Source organism: Psittacula echo (assembly GCF_963264785.1).
Source record: "Psittacula echo genome assembly, chromosome: 5".
NCBI classification, from domain to species: domain Eukaryota; kingdom Metazoa; phylum Chordata; class Aves; order Psittaciformes; family Psittacidae; genus Psittacula; species Psittacula echo.
Window position 1 is genome coordinate 21,159,477 of NC_137739.1, and position 14,068 is coordinate 21,173,544.

General features: G+C 41.8%; 1 protein-coding gene across 4 annotated transcripts in view; it reads right to left on the reverse strand.

The window, feature by feature from the left end:
* ANO1 (anoctamin 1) overlaps positions 1–12,677 on the reverse strand; it is a gene marked incomplete at both ends in the record, with an annotated part of 46,321 nt that extends 33,644 nt beyond the window's left edge. For 2 of the 4 annotated variants that reach the window (XM_080619400.1, XM_080619399.1), the window contains 6 exons: positions 1,059–1,110; positions 3,274–3,328; positions 4,886–5,037; positions 6,586–6,684; positions 9,478–9,801; positions 12,510–12,617. In XM_080619400.1, coding sequence (XP_080475526.1) covers positions 1,059–1,110; positions 3,274–3,328; positions 4,886–5,037; positions 6,586–6,684; positions 9,478–9,801; positions 12,510–12,617 — 790 coding nt within the window. Of the gene's footprint in view, positions 1–1,058; positions 1,111–3,273; positions 3,329–4,885; positions 5,038–6,585; positions 6,685–9,477; positions 9,802–12,509 lie in introns of all 4 variants that reach the window. The other 2 variants (XM_080619401.1, XM_080619402.1) reach the window with 2 other exon arrangements.
* Between the last annotated feature and the right edge of the window lie 1,391 nt (positions 12,678–14,068).

Here is a 14,068-nt window from a genome sequence, read left to right on the forward strand (position 1 = left end):
AAAGTCAAAGCATGGAAATAATTTCTGGCATAATTATTCTTCTATTATTTGATGTATTTCTAAGCAGCTCATGGGTCAATATTGAACAGAACTACCTGTAATTCAAGTTCCCATTGTTTTATTTAACCACTTGTAGGCAAATAAGTACCATAACAGATTCCAACAGTTATCAAACATTTTCTCACATGCATTTTTCTCTTACAAATTTGTTTCTATTGGCTTACTGTTAAGAAGCTTGGATCTGAAGGAATTCAGCCTTCCACCTTCTATGATTTGGTTTATCATTAACTATTTATTAACTCTGGTCCCACGGTCAAGTATACACCTATCTATTATAATACACATAAAATCAAGTTTCTAAGTGCCAACAAATCTTTAAGGTGACTTGATTTGCAATTCATGTTTACCTGCATTATGAATTTAGTTTTTACAGTGAAGCCCTAAGGCTGAAATCCTAAAAGCGACTTGCCGTGGCAGTACAAACTTCACACTCACTCACTTGCAACAACTGCTCTAAGGGCTAAGAGATAAGCCAACTTTCAGTCCATGCCTTAGTCCTTGCCTGTTTAATCTGGGTCATCTCAGTTCCATCTAGGACAGTGTTTGGGGCAGTTAATTAAGACCATTCCATTCAAGTCATTGAAAAGCAATCACATGATAAAAATGTAAGGTTCCTACTTAGAAGGAATGAGCCAAGACACAGACCTTCACTGCAGTTATTGAAATTCATGGTAATACCTTCATCCACATCAGTATGTGCAAAACTGAACCAATGCAGAGCAGGTATTGGCCACTGGTTTATATCACCACCAGTCCTGATGCAAAGGACCCAACTAACATCTTCAGGGCCCATATGCTCACCATTTAATTTAAAGTTGAATCTATAAATTCACATTTGAAAAAAATCCAAATGGCTACATTAATTAAAGTTCCAAATAAAACAATTATATCCACATACATCAAATTAGAGAGTAGGAAAAAACCTAAACTCCACAGCTTGCAATTATTTTCAATACCTGAAAACAATATCGATCTTAGAGCTAAACGAAGTTCCTTACCCATACTGTATTTTGCTTTGGTACATGTTGTTCTTTTCAATATTTCATAAACCTACAGAAGTAAAATAAAAGAAACGAAAGGGTTACTTCAGCTACTGCCAGTGAAAAGCACAACATTTTTTTGTACAGCTCAAGTATTGGCAAAACCAAGATGCCGACGAAGGCATCATTCTTTAATAAAAGTTGTGGTATTCAGAAGAGCAGGGCTTAAAGATTTCTATGCAAGAGAGAAATGCTTAACAAAATAACCCAGCTACCAACATAACTGATTGTAGGAAACAGGGAAAGATCTAACCTGTCACATACCAGAAATGCTGGTTTTGCTCATGGTAGACATTGATCACTGATCAAAAGTCCTCTTATACCAGGACCAGGTGGTGTGCTGGACCAGCTCTTCCCTCACCTCTGATGGTACAAGCTGGCTTCAACCCAAGGATCTCAGTGGAGCTTCAGGCTCCTAACATATCCACAGCATGCAACTGTTCATCATCAGAAACTGGACTAACACAGGCTGACCTTAAAACTTCTGAGCTTGCACAACCTCAGTGGCAAAACAGATGTATTTATTTTAGGATTTATTGCATTTATCATTAAATAACCTTTACACATAGCATGCTGCCCGAGCGGTGAAGCTTTCAGCCACTCTTGTGCAGCAATGTTTTTAGGCAGGCACTGTGCCGGCGTGAGGCTGCCTGGGAAGAGGGCACTAGGGGAAAACCTCAAAGGCACCTGCTGCCCATTGCCTGGCCTGCCAGAGGAATCAGGGACCAGTTTCTTTGGGATGGCCACTAATCCATGCACTAACTCGACTGCCGCCCAATTTCCAGAGGGAAGGAAACGAGTGAGGGCATGCAGAGCAAGCCCCACAGCTCATCTGTCTGTCATCATCTTGGAGCTCCATGAGTTCGAGGGCTGTCACAGAGATTTCCAGTTATATAATGTATATTTTTATTTTAAATAAGTGAAAGGTCTCTGGCTTAGTTTCAATTTATCAAAGACCCACAGGCAGTGATTAGATTCCTGTTCATTTTGCAGTGGGTGGAAGGGTCAATATTTGCACTGTGGTTTAAAAATACCTATGACAAAGGCAAGAACAGAACTTTAAAGAAAGAAGAACACAAAGAATAAAATGATGCTTGGGAAACATTCAACATGTCTTCTATTACTGCATGACTTACAGGGGTTTCAAACAAAGCAACATACTACCAGCATCTTTGTTATATGCCCAGTGTTCCTTGACCAGTTTACAAAACCCCCATCTTTCCTCTTCCTCCCAGCCTCTGCTATGAGCTCCTTTTGTTTCAGTTCGTCTTGCTCACCCTCTTGTTCTACAGTGCCATTTTGTCTTGCCATCTTTCTCAGCTTGTTGCCATGAATTTTAACTCTTCATGTGCTCCCTTAAGTTTCTTGTGCTTACAAGGGTTTTTAACATATATCTGGACATATAAAAGAAAGTCTACAAACAAAAGGTGGGCCTTTTTTTTTTTTTTTTTTGGATCTCAACTGAAATGCTTTATCACAAATAATTCAATGTTTGTCTTTTTCTTTTCCATCTCTGTGCTACTGCATCTGCCCTCCCTGGTCAAACACACACAGCCCTGATAACCTGCGCTCACATCAAACCAGTGCATTTCAAGCTACAGGGAAACTACATTCTAGGGTCCCCACACTGGAATTTCAAAGCAGGAAAGGGAAGTTAGATATCTTACACCCCTTATCACCACAGCAAGAAAAGGTGGCTATAAATGTGATATAAGCTCTTTTTGAAACCACTCAGCATCCCTAAAGGCTAATGTTAAATATAAGATAAAAGCATGCTCACAGTCACATTCCAATGCACTGATTAGCAGCAGTGGAATGGGGCAAAGAGTCCACATTATACTTGAAATGTGTTGCAGCAAGTCTGCTTGGCATGGACCCTTACCAACTGCCCTGGATTTCATATGGGCTGGATTACAATTCCCCCCTCAGTGGCTATAAAGGAGGCTACACCTTCTTCCTCACTCCATTTTATGTTCTGTAAGTCACAAGAAATCACTGGAATGTAGTTTGTGGTATTGTATTCCTGTCCTAGCCTTGATTTCTTGTTTAGTTACCAAAGAAGAAGTCCTGAACTAGCACTGAAGAAGTAGAAAGACCCTAGAGCTAGCAAAGGGATTATTAACACCACAACTAAGGCAATACGCCCCATACATTATTTATATATGGTACTTACTATAGTGCTCCTCGTTTTGCTGTCAAAGAAGGAATCTCTGTCAGACAAATCAAATCTGTTAAAAGATCAGAAGGAAGCCCATTAGGTTAAAAAAAAAAAAAAAAAAAGCCAGTAATTTCCCGCTTTTGTTCACTTCAATATTTCTATTGTTCCTGCGGATGTCCCATAGCTAATATTGAAGAATAGCTTTTAGAAATCTTGTTAAAAAGAAAGTCTGTCTCAACTGTCATATTTTAAAGAGTTCACCAGTTATATATTTCTGGATTTTTTCTGTACAAAAGAGACTGTTGATGCTCATTGAAGTTGAACTCCCAACCAATGCTGGCCTTGAATTTTCCTAATAATCTTTACATCTTGTCTGTACATCAAACCCTGTGAGGCCGCTCTTGCCTGCCTCATTCAGCACAGACACAGGTAGGACCACTTTAAAAAGTCACAACTGCAAAAAGCATAAGGTACATCCACACCTAACCTAAGGAGCATCTTTGGGGCCCTCTCCTTAGCTGCAGGAACATCCTACATGCAAGTCCAAGAACTTGTCAAATGTCACAGACATTGACTTGCCTAACTAACACACACAATTAAACACAACACAATTAAAAACTAAAACCCCTTTACGTACCATGAAGAAATCCTGCCCTAGGACTGTTACTTGTTCCAGCTGGCACATACATAAACACAACCTTCAAAGCTTCTCCTCTGGGATGCTGGCCAAGGAAGAGGAGCCGCAAAGCAATCCAGGGCAGTCAAAACTTTGGCTGGGCCTCACCTTATGATTTTTTCCTACACCCACATTCACAGCTTAATCTTTCTGATTCGAAATCGAAGGCAAAGCTACCACCGACTTCATCACGTTTCCAAAGACAAGGCCTGGTTGACAGAACATGTCTGAGCTGCCCATACCAGATGACTGAAATTATTCTGAAATTTATCAGCCCACATCTTTGGCTATGAATTTCACCAAGCGTTTTGTTTTACATGGAAAAGAGAATATTGCAAACCACATTACAAATCGTGTTTGGCAAGTCTAAGAGTTGACGTGTAGAGTTACATAGATATGTATTATATACCACAACAGTAGCCAAACCACACAGATTTCACAAGAGGGGCTCTACAAGCCTCATTCCTCAACAGTGAGAAAAAGAAAAAAGTATGTTTACTGCAAACCAGAAATATTCTTTATAGTAATAACAGAATCTCAGACTGGTTTGGGTGGGAAGGGACCTTAAAGCTCATCCAGTTCCAATCCCCTGCCATGGGCAGGGACACCTTCCACTAGACCAGGTTGCTCCAAGCTCCATACAGTCTGGCCTTGAACACTGCCAGGGATGGGGCAGCCACAGCTTCTCTGGGCAACCTGTGCCAGTGCCTCACCACCCTCACAGGTAAGAACTTCTGCCTAAGATCTCATCTCAGTCTCCCCTCTGTCAGGTTAAAGCGATTCCCCCTTGTCCTGTCCCTACAGGCCCTTGTCCAAATCTCCTCTCCAGATTTCTTCTAATCCCTAAGAAAGTGTTTGCATTCATTTTCCCTGTCACCTTTTGGTGCCTTAGCTACTAGCAGAAAGGCTGGAACCTCTTGACATAGACATTTACAGAAAGCTTTCACTTACAAGTGCTGCTTCTCTCTGGAGAAGGGGTAGGAGAGGCGCTTCACTGTCTGAGGTTTGTGTTCTGCTACTTTTGGCTGGATGGGTTCTGTTATTTTTTGAATGACAGAATTAATCTTTTTCAGAAGACCGTGGGTCTGATTGATCTGATACATCTGAGTGGGCAAAGAGAAAAACAGTAAAACTTTATTGCTTTTTGCTTACCCTTAAAAGATAGTGAACTGTAAGGAATAAACCATCAATTACATAAATACGTCACAATAAATTATCAAGAAGTATAGCTTACCTTCTTGAAAACATTCAAAAAGACAGAGATGGATGGGAAAATCAAACCAAGGCAAGCAGAGGAAGGCTACTGCTCTTCCTCTGAGCCAAAACATGGCCTGTGTTTGATTCCAAATAATCAAACTGAGACGTGTAATAGACATATAATCAGTACTGGCTCCTGAGACACCAGCTCCTCTGGCATTTGCTATTTTCATTGTGCAATGGAAGAAAGAAATGAAGGAGCCACTGAGTCCTTGTGCAAAACAGCAGAAGTGGTCTCCTCTCTGAGGGGCTTTCCTGGGAATATTGTGCAGGTTTCAGGAGATTTCCCTTTTCCATATGAAGGAACCACAATATCTTGAATTGCAACTGCAATCCTGTAGCACTAAATGCAGAAATTGTGTTAGCAGGTCCCAGAAGAGGATTTTACAGGCTTCCCTCTGTGAGCCACATAAACTATGCGCAGCTTCAGAGCCAGGCTCCCACTGCAGGAAGATGCTTGTCTGGAAATAAGGCTTTAGGGGTCTGAGGGTGTTCTCAGGCACATGACTTCTCCTGGGCAATGCCTGCAGGGCTAGGTGACTTCTTTCACACTCAGTAAAAAGCCCCACAGAATGCCCATATAACTTCTCTTTTGTGGCAAAGCAGCTTTAACCACAGGATCACAACAGACTTTTTTGTATCTTATTGTGCTTTCGATGAAAATCAGTGGCGAATGAGGCAATAATGGGGATTAATCTGAAATCCAAACCAAAAGTGTGGCTTTAGTGTTGTAACAACTGACGCTGGGCTTTAAGACTGTCTCTTGCTCCATTATAGACTTGCCTCTGTAGTCTGGGACGTGCACTTAGTAAGTGTTTAAATATTAATCCATCTTTAAGCTATGCTCAGTGAACAGGTAACAATCTATCACGGATGATTTAGAACTGATGAAAATACACTGTCATTTCTTTAATGATATTTCAAATCTTCTGAAAGGTAATTTATTTTGCAGTACAGGAGTCCCAACTCTTGTAAACATGACTAATGATGTATATGACTACTCACTAAACCCAGCAAGACTGCAAACAAATTGTTACCCTCATGATCATTTTTAGCAGTCCAGTGTTTCGGGTGAGGAAAAAGCCTCTGAAACACACATAGAAATGTCATCAGTTGCAACCTCTTCTTTTAAAATACACTGTGAGGATGAGGCATCATATGAGATAACTCTCACTGTGCACAGGTACCTGCCAGGAATTCTGGATTTCCATTCCTCCTTCCATTTATTCTTTCTGCTTTCCCGAGTAAGCAAGTCTGTGGCACTTATTTTCTGTACAGATTAGTTAACTATTTTAAAAACACTTGTGGGAAGAAAAGTCTATGTTTATAAGGTGCTCAGAGATATGTTTAAACTACACCTTCCAGAGGAGCAAAAAAAGAAAATCAGGACTCACCTTTTTTGTGGGCATCTTGAGCTTAAGAAATTCAGCCTCTCGACACAACACATTCCATGGTGCATGTATTTTTACGAATCCAATCCCATGGATTTTAGTCTTTAAAGAAAAAAGCAAGAGGTTTACTGAAAAAAAGCAAAAGGTTACTGAAGAAAGGAAATTAAATATTTTTCCCCTTGTGTTTCACAAGTATTTCAGGAACAAACTATTGTTACTATTACCACCAACACAATAAATCTCCTTCGTTTGGGACAGCCAGTTTCTAACAACAGAACAATCACTGAACACCTCTTTGTGCTGAGCTGCTATAAAATTTGACTAAAAAATGCTATTGTCTTCCAGAACAATTACCACAAGGTTAAACAGATCAAAATGGTTTGGGAAATAAAAGCTAATGACTATGGACACAAATATAGACTAAGGCACTTAAATCTGAGTATAGGCATTCAGCCAAATGGTATGATTTCTTGAGTGTGTTGAGCTGAAAGAGTCCCTGCTGCCTCCTAAGAACTGCTCAGTGTCTCAGAGGATCAGAACCGCCGGAAGAAAGCAGTCTCAGGTACAGAAGTGAACATCTGCATTAAAACAGTAAGGATTTTAATTAGGAAAACTGGTAGGTAGAATTAAACAAAACAAAAAATTAAAAAAGGAGCAAAGTTAATGATAATGTAAGCCTGCATCCCACTAGTTCTCTGTGCTGAAGTTTGCTCCTGACACTCTCATATGCACCTGTATTGACTCCCAAGGAGTCAATACACTTTGCTAGGGATTTAACTGCCTATGGCTTGCACAGCAAGATTTCAGTTCACTACAACAATTATTGACTCCCAAGGAGTCAATAATTTCAAAGGAGTCATAATTTCAAAGCCACTGGAGAAATTACATTAAACTAGCAGGCACTCAGCAAACAGAAGATCAAGAAGCTTGAATGAATCTTTCTAATCTCACTGCTGTGTCAATTCAGGCAGTAATTAGAATAACTAGCTTTCATGCAGCAACATTCCACACTGGCTTTCTAGAAATCAGTTACTCAGAGGTCATAAATAACTGCCAGGCTTCTCATAGGGCATGGCTTCCAAATCACCTTCGGATTTATTTCACGGAAGGGAGTTTCAGTGACTTAGCAAACATAATCTGTTTAAGAAATCTTTGCTCTCTTTGCAATTAGTATGGCCTCCAGTGCAACTTTGGGGTGTGCTTTTCAAGCCCAAGGGATTGCAGGTTTTTCCCCCTACACTAAATGAACTGGATATGGAAGCTGGTGCAAATCCCTGTGGCTTGCTTTCATCTCTATACATTCCTGATCTGGTTTGGTATCTTGTACTGAAAGAGCAGAGTTCTCTCTCTTTCATGGTGTTCTGGCTTGAACTCTGAGCCCTCATCTGTCATTTCAAATAATAATACATGTCATAGGTGGGGACCTCCCACACTTTGCTAGGGATTTAACTGTCTATGGCTTGCACAGCAAGCTTTCAGTTCACTACAACAAATTGCAAGTTTTACAGAAAGCAAGTCTTATATCCATCTGGGGGACAGAGAAGTGAAAGTGGTTTTTTGCATTATAACATGCAAAATATGTGTTTTATTTCATATTTCAAGACTTCCTTTTTAGTCAGCTGGTTTATGGAAATACAAAGAAACTGAAAAGGGACTGGAAATCTGAGTAATACAAACATAGAATCATAGAATCCCAGACTGGTTTGGGTTGGAAGAGGTGACCTTAAAGCTCATCCAGTTCCAACCCCTTGCCACAGGCAAGGACACCTTCCACTAGACCAGGTTGCTCCAAGCCCCATCCAACCTGGCCTTGAACACTGCCAGGAATGGGGCAGCCACAGCTTCTCTGGGCAACCTGTGCCAGCACCTCAGCACCCTCACAGGGAAGAGCTTCTGCCTAATGTCTCATCTCAATCTCCCCTCTGTCAAGTTAAAGCCATTCCCCCTTGTTCTACAGGCCCTTATTAAAAGCCCCTCTACAGATTTCTTGTAGGCTCCCTTTAAGTATTGGAAGACTGTTACAAGGTGTCTCCCTAAGATAGACATATGATACATATATTTTATATATCTCTCATTATGTGTCTGCCTGTAATTTGTGGGTAATAGGTGGCAGATTTAGTTTTTTAACACTCTGATCACAGGTCTGGTCTCAGCTTTTAGATCCTGTAAAGAAAACCAGCATAAATGTTTACCCTCCTTCACAGGAATTTCAGGCATATTGGTTGGATCAGTTAATTATAATAGTTTTCTTTGAAGTCAATATAGCCCTACTTATTCCTACTAATCACACACTGGCAGTACTTCACACACATTTTTCACTGTCTAACGGTCTTTTAATAGAATATGCTGTTTTCAGGGTACAGGTGAATGTGTTACAAGCTGTACTGTTCGTATCTAAGAATGGAAAGGGTAAACTATAATACAGACCCACGTGCTCCAGCTAAAGCATGTAACGGAACCTCCTGAGCAAATTGCATTCCCCTGAAGTCTATACTGAGGTAGAGAAATGTCACTGTCAGTATCAGATATTTTTCATCAGAACTGGATTTACCAGTGGCTCCAAACCACAGCATACTGTAAACCCACCAAACTGGGATTAGTACTTGGAGCAAAGTTGAGACCAGTCTAAGTCTCACATCTAGATACGGCAACACATCAACAAGCTGTGCAATAGTGGATGTGCCATGAGTCCTGGCCAAGAAAAGTAAGGAACTTCACCTCACTGCAACATTAACACCACCACAGCCCATTGCTGAGAAATGAATTAAATCACTGGGCAAGGATGGTGCTGCCAGAACTGGAATCAAATTCTGGAAGAGTTGAGCTTGTATAACATCTCCCAGGATTCAATCACCAGTTATCCTCCTTATCTTTATCTTTGAAATGGCTCCTTACATCCTCATCATGTTCCAGTTCCAGGCCAGCCTCCACAAGGTTGCCTTCGTACTCCTCCCTGCGAAATCTCTTGTCATCTTCGTGGTAATCCATGTGAGGCTCGCTTTCCCCCATCTCCAGCTGCACTCCTTTCCCAGGAAGGGGCTGCTCCTGCTTGGTGCTCCGGGCAGTTGGATCATTATGAGCTCTCCTGGTGACTGTCCTCCCTGCTGAGGACTTCTTATATTGGTAAACTAGGATATAGTCTACTTTTCTCTTCCCATCTCTGAAGTAGAGTCCGTATTTGCAGTCAGCATCTGGATTCTTGGATAGGGAATTTAATAACTGGAAGCAGGGAATGGGGGTGTGGAGAAGGAGAGAGGAGAAGAATGAGTACACATGCCAACATGAACACCAAACAGACCATATCCTGGTATCAAGGACACCTTGCCTGGAGCACACACCGACCTATCTTCAAACAGCAAGCAGAGGGGAGGAGCTCCCCCTGATAATTACTCAAAACAATTTTGCAAGTTAACACCTCCAATTTTACAGCTAGCCAGCTGGATTTCATTGGCCAGAAATAAACAGATAAAATGACTGGGATTTAATCTAACTACCAGCACACTAGTTCATAAGTCATCTACTTGGTGGATTTGGTTTTCTCCTTTGGGGGTTAATCACCACTAAGATCATCTGCCTTTTTCCACTCAAGACATATCTGGGTTTCAATTCTGACAAATAGATTAATATCATGTGGAAACATTTCTTACTTCTCTTATCTATCGTTGCAAGTTCATATCATCTGAGAAAGAGATCATCTTAGATACAGACTGAAGGGAACCAGCTGGTCAAGAAGCCAGGCCAAAACTACAGATGGCCCATAGCCAGGAAAGTTCACTCCTTACTGAGTTCATCACCTTTTTTTTCCCACTTATAAAACCTTTGTGGCTTTGCAATCTAATGGTGCCAAAGGTTTTATTCCCATCTTGAATTAATGCTGTGTAAGTGCTGCAAGATGCAAGAGATGTAAGACTTAAAACACAATTCCATTTCCAAGCATTTATCTGAAAAACTGCCCAGGGCAACTGTAGAAACATAAAAAAGTACTAGCAATTATTCGTTTCTCCTTTCAATAGCACTTCCCATGCCTAATTCACGATTCTACCCTTGGAGATACACAGACCATTTAAAAAGCATGAAAATTCACTAGTAACTTGCATTTGTTTTTACAAAAAATGCTGTGTGGATTTTTTTCCAAAAAATTAGTGGATAATTTCAGGGACATTTTCTGGCCTTTAATTTTACATAAGTATGTTAAGCCTCCATGTAGGGAAAAGGACTTCTGCTCAAAATTATACCAATTGGCTATGAGCTAGAAATTGTATCAGTCAAAATCCATTTGGGATGTGTATACCTTCTGCTTTCACACATAAGACCATGAATCTAAGTTATCTGGAAAGAGCTCTTTAAAAACCAGATTAAAAGAGCAACCTCTGAGTTTACTACACAGTATATCACAGCCAATATGGCCAAAACATCATCAAAACCCACCGAATGTTACACAAATTTGCATCTTTCTCTGAACATCCTTTTGGGGAGGGCAGGTCCCAGCTACCTTAACTATAAATCATTGCATCTAAGGGACAGACTGATCTCCCTTTTCTGCCTCGGCGAAATTTTTACTCAAACAACAAACTCAAGGAGGAAACCCCAACTTCCTGAGATTGGAAGGAGGAGGAAGTGTAAGTAATTAGACAAGTGTAATAAAATGAGTGCAGAGCAATACCAAGCAACAAGGAGGACTGCAGAGAGCAAGAGCCTGAGATGCCAGGCAGCCTGAAGTGGGAATGCAGAACATTTGTTACCTTCCAAAGCCTGACTTGACTATGCCTGCCCAGGGCCAGCTTGGCTGCAGGTCTGCATCTCCTCAGTCCCTCACAGCTTCACTCCATGCCTGCCTTTGCTATCTGTCTCTTTTCCTTTTCACGAAATCCCAGACTGGTTTGGGTTTGAAGGAACCTTAAAGCTCATCCAGTTCCAAACCCCTGCCATGGGCAGGGACACCTTCCACTAGACCAGGTTGCTCCAAGCCCTGTCCAACCTGGCCTTAAACACTGCCAGGGATGGGGCAGCCACAGCTTCTCCTGGCAACCTGTGCCAGAGCCTCACCACCCTCACAGGGAAGAACTTCTGCCTAAGATCTCATCTCAATCTCTCCTCTGCCAGGTTAAATCCATTCCCCCTTGTTCTGTCTCTACAGGCCCTTGTCCAAAGCCCCTCTCCAGGTTTCTTGTAGCCCCTTCAGGCACTGGAAGCTGCTCTAAGGTCTCCCCTTAAGGAGCCTTCTCTTCTCCAGGCTGAACAAGCCCAGCTCTCTCAGCCTGTCTCCAGAGCAGAGCTGCTCCAGCCCTCGCAGCTTCTCTGTGGCCTCCTCTGGACTCGCTCCAAAAGCTCCACGTCCCTCCTGTGTTGTTGCTCCAGAGCTGGACACAGGACTGCAGGGGGGTTTCTCCCCAGAGCACAGTAGAGGGGCAGAATCCCCTCCGTTGACCTGCTGCTCACACTCTGGGGATGCAGCCCAGCATATGGGGGTGTTCTGGGCTGAAGCACACACAGCTGCTTGCAGTGGGATCCTCCAGCATCACACCTCTCTTTTCCATTGAACTGAAACCTTTTGCTCCAAATACATAAACATAGATTAAAACAATTTAGCATTTGCTGCCACCATGTCTTCACTCTCTGTCCTATTCCCTCTTTTCCCCGCTCCACATCGGTCTTATTTAGCCATAACAATAACACATTCTTCAGGGCATAGGCTGCTCCTGTTTGTGTCCTGTCTAGATATTCTTATTTAGTTCTTAAGCAAAACTACAATACAGAAGTCCATTATTAAGTATTCCTTTCTGACTGCCTCATAATTAATGGCAGCACCTCTGAAAAAGGGAGGGAGAAGATTCCAGAGCATCCTGGGAATGGAAAGAATGAGAAATAAGCTCAGGAGTAAAATGCAAGACACCAGTTATGACATGTCTGGCAAGTCATTTACTCACTGTACTCTCATGCTGGTCATATCCTATATCCTCTATAGCTCGGATGTTGATGATGTGGATCCCCTTCTCCTCAGCAGGTAGACAGGAATATGTCTTGTTCACCCTCATTTCTGTCTCCTCCGGAGCCTCGTTGAGATCTTCTGGCAGAAAATCCACCCCACAGAACTCCCTGTCTGCATCTGAAAAGAAAAGGCACAGTTTCATCATGACACTTTTAATCCCAACCCTTGCTCCTCCCAGAGCCACCCAAAAGGTGAAACGTATCCTGTTCCTACCTTCTTCTGCCAATGAGCCCTTGTGCAGGGCTCCCACCCCTTCTCCCTGCCTCCTCCACAGTCCTCTTTAGCCCTACATAGGTTTCCTCTTCTGGAGGAGGAGTGCTCAGTTAACTTTTAAGCACTGCTGTCTCAGGATTTGTTTACTCTGTGGTCTTATAAAGTAGTTTTATTTCTCAGTAAAAGAAGGAAAAAAAGGGGGAAGAAAGACAAATTGTCTGAGAATGAGCTGGTGACAATAGGTGGCACAGAGTTTTCCCCTTTTCAGTAGGCATTTTCTCCTTCAACAAGCACTTGTTCATGCTGAAAAACTAAGCAGTGGGTTTCCTCTCAAGTCCCTATGTACTGTATCTGATTTATGGAACCATTCTTATTTAAGTAAGTCTTGAAAGTCTCAGGTTTGCTCCCTCTCACCCTGCCAGACGTCCATATTTTTCTGCTTCTTATTGAAGTCTATAGATGTGCTAAAGGATTTCATGTAAAAATTTCCCTACCAACTAAGCAACCAGACAAAATGCAAACTAGTGTTTGCATATGTGCATTTTTGCCAGCAATATAAGGCAAAGTTTTCCAAGATTTTATTCATTTTGACATTAAAATAAAACACTGCAGCATTATGGCCTTGTTTATTAACCACACAGGAGCTGGATTTGCTTGTCTAATGAGTGAAGATAAAGCAAGAAGTTTAGAATGGATACCAAATTAACTCTCCCCCAGAAATGAACCACAAAACCAAGCAGAGGAACACGCTCTAATAGCAGCTATATTACAACAGGCTGTTGCTGCAAATAGTCAGCACTGTCCCTGGAGCAGATAGCAGCAGATATCTTACACAATTAGCCCATTAGGAAAAATACTTCCCTCCTACCTAGAGCTGCCCCTAAGCTTAGGGGAAGATAGATAACACATGTTCATTAGCTATGTCTTGGCCTAAGAGCATGTTACTCCTCTTCACCAAACTACTGGTCTGGATTTCATTGAACTTCAGGGATGCTGTGGAAGGAAGAAACCGAGAAAATCTCATTCCCAAACAAGTTTGCAGACGAAGTAAAACTGAGGAGCATGGCTGGTAAGCTGGAGGGATCTCCAAGGGCTAGAAGAATTGCCTAAGAACAGCCTCATGGAACTCAACAAAGTCAAATATGAAGTCCTGCACTTGGACAGACTAGTCTCAAGCACAAACTGGGCATGAAGTGGATAGAGCATAGTTCCACAGAAAAGGACTTGAGGGTCCTAGTGGACAGGTTCAAAGTGAGTGACTGTCTTCAGTGGTGAAGGGTAGCT